At 33.2% G+C, this 12101-nt stretch overlaps 1 protein-coding gene across 1 annotated transcript in view; it reads right to left on the bottom strand.

Annotated features, from left to right (window-relative positions):
• LOC145260502 (protein PALS1-like) overlaps positions 1 to 12101 on the bottom strand; it is a 608074-nt gene that overhangs the window by 383830 nt on the left and 212143 nt on the right. The window contains exon 2 of the mRNA XM_080118617.1: positions 2005 to 2114. Coding sequence (XP_079974743.1) covers positions 2005 to 2114 — 110 coding nt within the window. The remainder of the gene's footprint in view (positions 1 to 2004; positions 2115 to 12101) is intronic.

A 12101-nucleotide genomic window follows, 5' to 3' on the forward strand; every position in this document is an offset into this window, starting at 1 on the left:
CAAATCTGATTTCACTCAAAAAGAAAAAAAAAATCTGACCATTCCGAGCTTGCATCAGATATTTCGTTTCGTTTCTTCTTTCGTCACTCCCGGCCACCACTTGGAGATCAAACTGACGGACATACAGTAATTTGAATCATATCCAAATTTGTCTGCGCTGATCATCTAAAATGGACTGATGTTCCATTTTAACGTTTGACTTTTCTTATCTTGTTTTTTCATCTTTTATCTGTTTTGCTTCTAATGCTCATGGTGGTTAAATAACCAATTGATAACTATTCCGCACCTTCCCAAAGAGATTGTTAACTATTCTGCACGTTAAGCTAACAATTTCAGTGCTTAAATTCGACACACTCCTGTCCAAGTTCGCTACTCCAAATTCAGCCCAGTCTCTTAAAAACAAACTTTTGATTAAACTCGGCATCTTATTAGCATATGAGGAAACGAGGAATCTCGTTAACTCACAAGATCGCCAGTATATAATTTAAAGCAGTAGGCATATTTTTTCATCATATTTTATCGTCTGCCACCAGACACTACAGGCTGCATACTATCAGTAAGGAAAATTTGAACACAAATGCTAAATATTCATCTATAACAAAAAAAAAAAAAAATAACAATATTGCGAAACAGAACTATTTGTTATATTAAACCCCAAACAATCCTTGAATTAATAAAACAATGACAAATATTAGTTAATTACTAAAATGGTCTTTTTCAAAGCAAATTAGTTAATCTTGCGATTGATACCGTTTGGATAATCATCCGTCGGAGCGACGAGGACCATCTGAGCATCCTGAAAGGATGATGAATGACACGTGTTAAATTGTGACGCAAGAGTTACGCAATCTCTAGCCTCCCCTCTCCTGAATCAAAAATGCTTGATTTAGTGGCAAGACGTCCATGACGACTGTACATAATGCCGAGATAAGCGGAGAGTACATACATCACCAAGTATTCCCAAATGGCGGCCCATCTTATTATTGGCCGGACTCAATGATGCTTAACTCCGGTGATCTAACGAGAATCGGCGTATCAACGTGATTATGCCGTATTATGCAGAGTATATACCGTATATACATAAACAGTCTACACAAAAGATGGCGCGTTGAATTAAATTGAAATAATAAGACTTTTGACTGCAAGCAATTTGCCCAACTTAAGCATTTATTAATTTACTAGCGGGGGTACCCGGCGTTGCCCGAGTGTTTGTTTCCGGGACGGGGGGGGGGGTAAACATGTTATGGTAGGTAAGTAGGAAGGATCAAACCCGGAGTCATGAGTAAAAGTAGGAAAATAAAGTGTGAAAAAAAAAAACAAAAAAACAAAAACATCTGCAACGTTAACAGTTCGGTCACCAAGAAAAGTCCATTCCAGTTGTTTAGGAAAAAAAAACGACTACGGTAGGTCGGCGCGAACGTGAAAATATAATGTGAATCGTCCAGCACGCTAACCACTACGCCACAGAGCACTGCAGATTAGTTTAGTGATTTTAAATAACTTCACATGAAAGAACTACGAAGCCAAACCGGTGTTCTCTTCTCAACTGTTCCTTGTGAACGATCCCCAAACGGTGTTAAGTGGTGGCAGGGGGAGGAGGAATTTATTAGAGAGAAAATATTTTACCACTTCCATTGATCTTAACCGATTTTGGCCGTGACTTCTCAGCAGAAAAAGTATAGAAATCTAAGATTATAGAGGAATTTGAGAAATAATAAGCCTATAACACACCTCAGATATTGTTCTGCCGTTTGTGCATATTATATTTCCATGAAATATCTTGATTTTTAATCCTATTAATGTCAAAATCAGACGGGAAAAAATGAGCTCATTTTATTTATATAGAAGATAGAAGAAAAGAAGATAGAAGATAGAAGAGAAGAAGAGAAGAGAAGATAGAAGATAGATAGATAGATAGATAGATAGATAGATAGAAGAGAAGAGAAGAGAAGAGAAGAGAAGAGAAGAGAAGAGAAGAGAAGAGATAAGAGAGATATAACAAACCTTGTGAATGAATCCTTTCAGACCATTGTAATCGTATTTCCCGAGCGTCTCTGAGTTGAGTTCTACGATTTCATCCGTGATCGCCAGTTGGTCATTTTCAAGGATTGATCCTAGAAAAAAATAAAAATAAATAAAATAGTATGAAATACGCATTAAAAACAAAATTACGCTTCATGTACAGAATTCTTCCCTAAGTGAAAATAATGAAAAATCTGCATGATGAACGTACCCGTGACGAAACGAAAATAACGTATTCCAAAACTCACGTCAATTGATCAAATAGTTTTAACTTTATATATAAAAAAAAAATATTTTTAAGCGATTAATGGGATTCTTTTATGGTCTTTAGCTGGTTAAAATAGATTTTAAGGGGTCAAAAATGGGTCAAAATTGAAAAAAATCGTTATACATTTTGTGCATTCATTTTAGTTTATTTTTAATTTTTAAATTTTTAGCAATTCATATGCGTGTCACGTTGGTAAAGTGGTAACGTCACTAGCTTTGAATGCTACAGTTTTGCTTTCAGTTTCGATTCTAACTGATGGCACTCAAATTTTTTTTTTTTTTACTTTTGAAATCACGACTCAATAAATAATATATACAAATCTGGACGAATTAAGATATTATATTTAAGCGTATTTTACGACCGGCCAAAGCCGGGCACCCCTCCGTTAGTAGTAATAAAAATTATAACTATATCATGGTCATTATTAAATAATAATAATAATAATAATAATAATAATAATAATAATAATAATAATAATTCTCAAAGAGAAATCTTTGATTTTAGCTTGTATGACTACTCCCAGTGAGTAAATAATAATTAATAATATCCGGTCTTCTTGTTTGGATTAGTTTATCCGTTTGGATAGACCCATCCAAGCCAGAAGACCAGATGTCATAATAGTAAACAAGAAGGAAAAGTCTTGTCAGATTGTAGATTTTGCCGTTCCAGCACCACAAAATGAAGATTTGCTCCGTTTCTCTGTCAGCAAATACACGGAACTAGTCAGAGAGGTCAATGGGATTTGGAAGATAAAAAAGTCCAATAACACCACTAATAGTGGGAGCGCTAGAAACAACACAGAAAAACTTTAAAAAGAGAATGGGAGAGATTGGAATCAGAGGGATGGCTGAGAAGATACAATGGATAACAAAAATGAAAATTGCAGAAATATTAAGGAAAACGTATAAATGTGGAGACTAACACCACACTTGAACTATGGATACAAACTGGACATATAGAAACTGCTACAGATGTAAAACAAAAAGGGACCTCACATGGAATCATGAAAACTGAAACTGTATAATAACTCTATAGTTAACTCCTCTGCACTCATGCCTTCTACCCCTCCCCCTTTTTCCTTACTGTGTGTCGCTATAAACAGGCGCCACACCAAATAAATGAGGGTCAAAGAGGATGGAAACACCGAGGAGAGAGAGCACTAGCTATACCTCCGCTGGATGAGTGCAAAGAGGACTGGGGTCTTGCGGAGGTTCATTGCCATCCAAATTCCAGTGAAAACAAATGGTCGCTGCCAATGGGGAATTAATGGTAAGTGGCTGTTGCGATAACACAATATCATCTGCAAAGGTTGTCGAAAGAGGTGGAGAGTACTGGAAATTGGGGGAGGCTTGTTGTCACTCCAGAGAAACCACAAGTTGTTCTCAAAAAGACATCTTTAATGATGGCCTGTGTGACTACTCCTAGTGATTAACTACTACTACTACTACTACTACTACTACTGTTACATGATAAGGGCTGTCCTCTTTTCATATAAGTAAAAAATAGGGAATTAGTTAAATGTAAATATGAAATAGGATAGTCAAGGATTCGAACTTGCGAAGCTAGACTTGGAATTGAGCATTACAATCATAAGTTAAAATAAATACAGAATGTTATTGAAAATAAGGAATGTGGAATTGCCATTGTTTAGCTCACACAAAATAGTTAGATATCTGTTTATTGAAAAAGGAATGTAATGATGAATTTTGTTTCTGTTATAAAAATCAAAATTAAAATAAGGAATTTAAAAACGGACAATGGAAAATGTTATTTGTAAAGTGGGTTACGAAAATTAGGTTAGGGGGTTGGCTTTGTAAGAAACATGTGAATAACAATGCATGCTTAAACACGGAGGCATGTTGTGCCATGTGTTTTCGTATGCACGTGATTGGTCATGCAGTGACGTCATGAGTTATGAATTTAGTGAGATAAGTCAGAATCAGAATTAGTGAGTTAGAAGAAGCCAGAGAAGGGAGTCAGATCAGAGAAGTCTGCTGAGATCAGACCGATTCTCCATTAGAGTCAAGGCACCATCTGGGAGCGAGAGGTTTTAGAGATAACCATGTAACAACTTTGAATCCATGAAATACAGAATCATGCCCGGCCGGTCGAAGAAATAAACGTATCATCATGTGTTTTTATAACTGCCGTCTTGTGTTGTGTCATTCTACCAAAACAAAGGTAAAGTGAAATTGTATTAATATGAACTTTGTGTTTATAAAAATGTACAACTGTCAAAACGTAAATGCCAAACACACTCTCGGTCTATCTATCAAGTTATTCATAAATCTCCTCTCATTGACTTCCAGGCTAGGCTCTCCTGTAGTACTCTGTACCATGTCTGTCTCGTTATATATAAGAACTGTCTCTCTCTTTATATGTACCCTGTCTCTATATCTCACCACTATCTCCATCTCTCAACAATATGAACACTCACAATGAATATATATAATATCTAGCATCTCACAACGCTCAACAACATGAACACCCTTAAGACTCTCTCTATCACTCTAAGACTTTTACTAACATGAACAACAACAAATATATAAGTCGTCATCTAAATAAAACCGATACATAACACTACTACTACTACTACTACTACTACTACTACTGCTGCTGCTGCTGCTGCTACTAAGAATTGCATAAATAAAAACAACTCAAGGGCACTGAAACTGTAAAACATCACATTTTATATATATATATATATATATATATATATATATATATATATATATATATATACATTTTAAAAGGCCCAGTCTCAACTGATACTACACAAAATAGCCATGAAGATTCCAGGAGGACTGAAGGATCAGGGAGGGAGAGCACAAATCAGACCTCGACTGAATTATTTTTGGAGGGGGGCTTATTGTCACCCAAATTCCAGTCAATACTAATGGCCATTGCCAATGAAAAATCAATGGCATGCGGCTGTTGCAATAACGCAACGTCATTTGCAAAGATTGTCAAAAAGGTGGAGCATACTGGAAATCTGAATAGACCTGTTGTTACCCAGACTGCAGGGAACACTACCGGTTGTTGTCAGTAAGTAATCACTGATGATGGTCTAGGTGAGAATACCCTGTGACTACTACTACTACTACTACTACTACTACTACTACTACTACTACTACTACTACTACTACTACAATCACACAGGGCATCAAAGATCTCTCCTTGGAAACACCACAGGATATTTTCAAGCAGAGATCTTTGATGACCTGCGTGAAAGCTCCTTGTGAGCTAATAATAATAATAATAATAATAATAATAATAATAATAATAATAATAATAATAACTAGCGGGACCTGTGGAAATTCGACAGCGGCATTTTTCATGTGTTATATATTGTTGCTTGGCATTCTGTGAGCGTTCTGTTCAGCATGAATGAAGGCACAATCATATTATTCTAGCCCTTCTATTAAACCTGCATCGCCCCCTTACTAAAATAATAACTTTGATATATTTCCTGGGCTGATTATTTTATTACAAACACACCGGTCAATTAACTCACATTTCATCATTTTTCATAAGTATTGAATATGTTGTTATGTTCGACAATAATTTTTCATAATTTTTACCCACATTATCGCCTCCCCCCTTCCTAAAATAATAAATTTGATATATTATATTGGCTGATTATTTCATTAAAAAAACACACAATAATCCATTAACTCACATTTCATCATTTTTCATAATTCTTGGACATGGTACTAATTTCGACAATAATTTTTCATCATTTAAATTAATCATATCACACACCTTATTAAAATAATAACTTTGATATATTGTCTAGGCTGATCATATCATTACAAACACATCAATCAACTCACATTTCATAATTTTTCATTATTCTTAGATATGTTACTAATTTCAACAATGTTTTTTTTATTTTCACCAACATTATCGCCCAACCTTACTAAAATAATAACTTTGATATATTTGCTGGGATGATTATTTCATTTCAAACAAATCAATCAATTAACTAACATTTCATCATTTTTCATAATTCTTAGGTATGTTACTAATTTCGACAATCATTTTTCATAATTTGTACTCATATTATCGCCCCCTCCTTAATAAAATAATAACTTTGATATATTGTCTAGGCTGATTATTTCATTACATAGACACCAATCAATTTAGTCACAGTTCATCATTTTTCATAATTCTTGGACATGTTACTAATTTCAACAATAATTTTTCATAAGTTAAACACACCTTGTAGCTTCTCCCCTAACTAAAATAAAAACTTTTATATATTGTCTGGGCTGATTTTTCATTACAACACAACAATCAACTCACATTTCATAATTTTTTATAATTCTTGGACATATTACTTATTTACACCATTCATTTATATCATTTTAACCGACACCCCCCTCTACAAAATAATTTAAACCATCCTTATCGCCCTCTCTTACTAACATAATTACTTTGATATATTGTCTGGACTGATTATTTCATTATAAAATACCAATCATTTAACTCAAATTTAATCACTTTTCATAATTCTTGGGATATATAACTAATTTTTACAATAATTTTTCACAAGTTTAACACACCTTCTAGCCTCCTCCTTATTAAATTATAACTTTGATATATTGCCTGGGCTGATTATTTCATTACAAACACAGCAATCACTTAACTCACATTTCATCATTTTTCATAATTTTTAGATATGTTACTAATTTCCAAAATCATATTTTATAATTAAAAACCCACAATATTCTCCCCTCCCACTAATATAGGAACTTTGATATACTGTCTAGGCTTATTATTTCATTAAAAACACACCAATCAAGTAACTCACATTTCATAATCTTTCATAATTATTGGATATGTTACTAATTTCGACAATAATTTTCATAACTTTAACCCACTACCTAGCTCCCGCTTACTTAAACAATAACTTTGATATATTGCCTGGGCTTTCATTACAAACACATCAATCAATTCCGGGTATCCTCATAGTATATATGTTCCACCTATCTTATCCAATCTCGGGTGATATCATGTATTCTGCTAGTATATATATTTCACCTATCTTATTGGATCCCAGGCGACGCTGGGTATTCTGCTACTATATGTTTTCCACCTATCTGATTCAATACTGGGCGACGCTTTCTGCGAGTATATATTTGCACTTATCTCAGTCAATCCCGGGAATGACTTAAGTTCCGCCACCGCACTGTTAAAAATATACATGAAATAAAGAATTTTTTAATCATAAACTGGTTCAGCTATTTCCGGGACTGACTTTATATCCCCAACCCACTGATAAAAATATACATGAAATTATGTAATGCCTAAATAGTAAACTGTTTCAGCCCTTTCTGGGACTGATTTCATATCCCTTACTCCACTGTTAAAAATATACATTAAATAAAGTAATGTCTAAAACGTAAATGGTTTCAGCTATTTCCGGGACTGACTTCTTATCTCCCATCCTACTGTTAAAAATATATATTAAATAAAGTAATGCCTAAAACGTAAATGGTTGCAGCCATTTCCGGGGCCGACTTCATATCCCCTACCCACTGTTAAAAATATAATCAAATAAAGTAATGTTTAATGTGTAAACAGTTTCAGACATTTTCGGGACTGATTTTATATGCCCCACCCACAATTTAAAATATACATGAGATAAAGTAATGTTTAAATCATAAACGGTTTAAGTCATTTCCGGGACTGACTTCATATCACCACCACACTGTTTAAATATACTTGAAATAAAGTAATGTTTAAATCATAAACTGTTTCAGCAATTCGAAATTAATACATAAAACATTAACACTGTAAGATATTAGGCAACCACTGCTTCAACATGAATTTCTGAGTGTAGTATCAGTCTCAGAATTCCAGTGACTTAAATCCCTCTCCTTTTTTGTCTTGGTTAATCGATAAGAAATCCTTCATTACTGATACCATTTTTATTTATGTTACTGATCAGAGTGCCCTTTTTGTAGAGCTGATTTCCCCCCAAATTTTTAACTGGCCTTATGTCCAACTCTGCCCTTGTAAATAAAAAACATAATCAGAAGGGACATCTTATAATATAGAATATATAGAAGAGATATTTCCAGGGCATTTTGTAATTAAATCAGAAATTACTTTTCCTAGTTACTTTGTAATATTAAAAGTTTGTTACATTAAATGTAGTACCTATATACAATGCCTCCTCACGTGACGGATTTAGACACCAGGGTCGTTTTTTAACGTGGAGAAAAGGAAAAAAAATTGTCTTAGTTGTAAAGGATTTCTCCTCCAATGAGAGAGAAGAAGAAATTGAAATGTAGCATCTAAAGAATAGATGCTACACTTTGATCTTGGCCATAAGACCAAGAAGGACAAATCATATTTATTACCTTTGCCTCAATCGCGACACCAATATTTTTTTGTTTTGTTTTTAAGGAATTGGAATGTTCCACTTTCCTTTTAAGGATTGACAAGGTTTATTTGGAATATCCCACTTTCCTTTTAAGGGTTGACAAGGTTTATTTGGAATATTCCACTTTCCTTTTAAGGGTTGACAAGGTTTATTTGGAATATTCCACTTTCCTTATAAGGGGTGACAAGGTTTATTTGGAATATTCCACTTTCCTTTTAAGGGTTGACAAGGTTTATTTGGAATATTCCACTTTCCTTTTAAGGGTTGACAAGGTTTATTTGGAATATTCCACTTTCTTTTTTTGAGGATGCACAGCATGATAACGGCCGAATCGAATTACGATATTGATATAAGAAATGGAATTTCATAACAATTAAACGATCCGGATGTAAGCGTGACACACAAAAGAACACACACGCTATCATATTAATATATAGACAACAGCAACAACAACAACAGCTAGGCGGAAGCATATTTCAGATTGTCTGGATTTTCTTTCTTTCTCATTCATAAAAAATTAATTGTTTCTATTTTGCACATCCGGGTTTCTGGGTATCAACTTTTGAAAAATTCTTTCAGCACATTAAAAGCCAAAACGCAAAATAACATCGGGTCCTTCATTTTTGGGCGCAACCATTATTTGCCGTGGAGATGAGCTCAAATTGTCTGAAATCAGAGAACGTACAATTCGTCTGATGGCCAAGTCGTTCGTCAGCTTTTGAAAACACTATCCGACTTCTGGCGCTTACCAATCAATGTCAGTGCTCGCTTGCCTAAGTAAAGCATCATTTTCTTTGCTTACTCCACTGCATTCGAATAGGTGATCGCCATAAAAGTCTGAAAACTTGAATATTTGCATAACTCCATTTCTTATTGAAAATCGTTGGCATTCAAATGTTGCAAAGAATTGAATTCAAACAAAATGTACAAAAAAAAAAAAAAAAAAATTCCCACCAGTTGCAATAAATAAAACGAAAAAAAAATGTGTTAAACTTATGACATTAATTCGTGTGGAATCATTTGTACGAAACAAAAATTGAGTACTACGCCAACTACTTTTCCTAGATGTAAATACAGAGAAATATCATTTATCATGTATTGTGTACAATCTGTGGTGAATTTTCATATTGTACCCTTTGCTGTTTGCTGCCGGTTTCTTAGAGCTGATGTTATGCTCTCTGGATAGTTTTTTTCAGTGGATAGGGTTCTCTTAAATTGTCCATCTCCTCTTGATATGCATTGCTGATGAAGAAGACTGAAATGCAATTTAATTTAATTCCCTACCACCAAAAATGTGTAAAAAAGTAAATATTAACTATTAATACAAATATAATACAATAAAACAATAAGACTGTATAGTAACTTTACGGACACCCTGTATGAACAAATGATTAATAAAACATGTTAAAAGACATCTTGAAAAAGAATTAAAAACATATTTAATTTTAAAAAAGGAAGCACAAGATAATTGGATAGTCCTTAATCCGCGGAGTTTCGAAGAAATACTCTCCTTCTCATCAGAGGGCAGGAATTAGCAAAATGCAGGATCGGGTTTTGCATATAAAAGTATTTAATGAAACTACAAGTAAGTCACAGATCGTACTTCGTTAAAAAAAAAGGTGAGGTAAGGGGAATAGGAGGTAAAAGAAAAATGGTAAAAAGATTTCACATGAATGAATAGTCCGGTGAATGGTAAAAAATGCAAGAATGGTAAAATCTAAAACGGTCGAATTTAAAATTTCCAATCGAATGGGTAAATTCCAAATGGTCCAAAATAATCCAAAAGGCAGAGTTCCTTGGAAAAAAGCGCAAATGGAATGAATTCCAAATCATTAAAAGAAAAATCACTGGAGAGAATATTTAAAACACGTATGTATAATAATGATTGCATCCATAAAGATGTAATATATTCATGCACAATTACAGAGCTCCCACGCAATTCTCCCATAATAGACAATAACATTTTGCCACCAAATTATCCTTCCTCCGACCCTCCCTCTTATATAATTATTGATCAAACAAACGAATCAACCAGCCCCTCTATTTTCAATCATACAACCAGCTATAATAATAATAATAATAATAATAATAATAATAATAATAATAATAATAATATTTTTCATAGCAGCCATCCTAACACTGACAACACTAATTATCCCATCCAAACCAATCCTGCTACAATCACTGTCCTACCCTCTGTTCATCAAAATGAACAGAATTTAAATTCTCTTCCCAGTATAAATCAACAAATTAATATTAATTCTCGACCCCGAGCTATTAATAAAACATATACATATATAGGTGCTACTTCAACTTTAATAAAGAAAAGAATTTCAAACCACACTTCTTCTTTCAATAACCAAAATTCAAATAATAACCAGGGAACTTCTCTAACCACACTGGTTAAAAAGCTTAACTCTGCCAATACCTACTTTTCAATTAAATGGACCATCCTAAAAAAAGTTAAGTCTTACACTCCAGGATCTAAGTCTTGTCACCTCTGTACATCTGAAGCTATAACTATTATAACCTCCCCTCAAAGAAGTAATATAATAAACTCTAAAAACGAACTGATCTCCTATTGAAAACATATGTCCAAGTTTAAATATGGTAAATTTGAAATTACATAGCTATTAATTTAACCCTTCAAATATATATCTTTTCCCATAATTATTATTTTTATTTATTTATTTTTTTTAATTTATTTATTTATTTAAAAAAATTTTTTTTATAATCTTACCTTCTAAGCTTTTTATATTTTTAATTTTATTTGTTTTTCTTTATTTCTTTGGCCGGTTTTCCATCTGCTGTCTCCGTTCTATGGTATAAGTATACCTATTAATTAAATATATACATCAACCTACTCATTTTTATTCTATGTATTCGTTTACTTATATTTTACTATATGCATTTACATACACATTTATTTGCTTTATTCTGGAGTTTGTAGATACCGGCCAGTCCCTCCCCTTAATTTGTATGTAAATATGTATGTATGTTTTTGTTTAACTTGTATATGTTTTTGGATATGTTTTTGGATATGTGTATATATTTATGCATACATGTGCGTTTGTGTATATATATGTATATGTGTGTGTGTGTTATTGTATATGTATACATATATGTATTTATATTTATATGCGTGTGTGTATGTATGTACATGTTTGTGTGCATTTGTGTGTCTGTCTGTATGTATATGTATGTGTATGTGTGCATATATATATGTATGTGTGTTTATATATAGTTGTTTTTTTTAATATAATAGACGCTCCATTTCATAAACTTAGCCATTTATTTGTTCTTCTGACCAGTTTTCTTAATTTAATTCTGGGACTTTCACGTGCATATCTAAGTTGACCTAATTATTAACGCTAACTTTCGCGCTTTTTGTCTGGGTCAGTTTGACCTTGCTTTTCAAAT

Source organism: Euprymna scolopes, chromosome 36 (genome assembly GCF_053919585.1).
Source record: "Euprymna scolopes isolate OS-2025 chromosome 36, ASM5391958v1, whole genome shotgun sequence".
Classification (NCBI taxonomy): Eukaryota; Metazoa; Mollusca; class Cephalopoda; order Sepiida; family Sepiolidae; genus Euprymna; species Euprymna scolopes.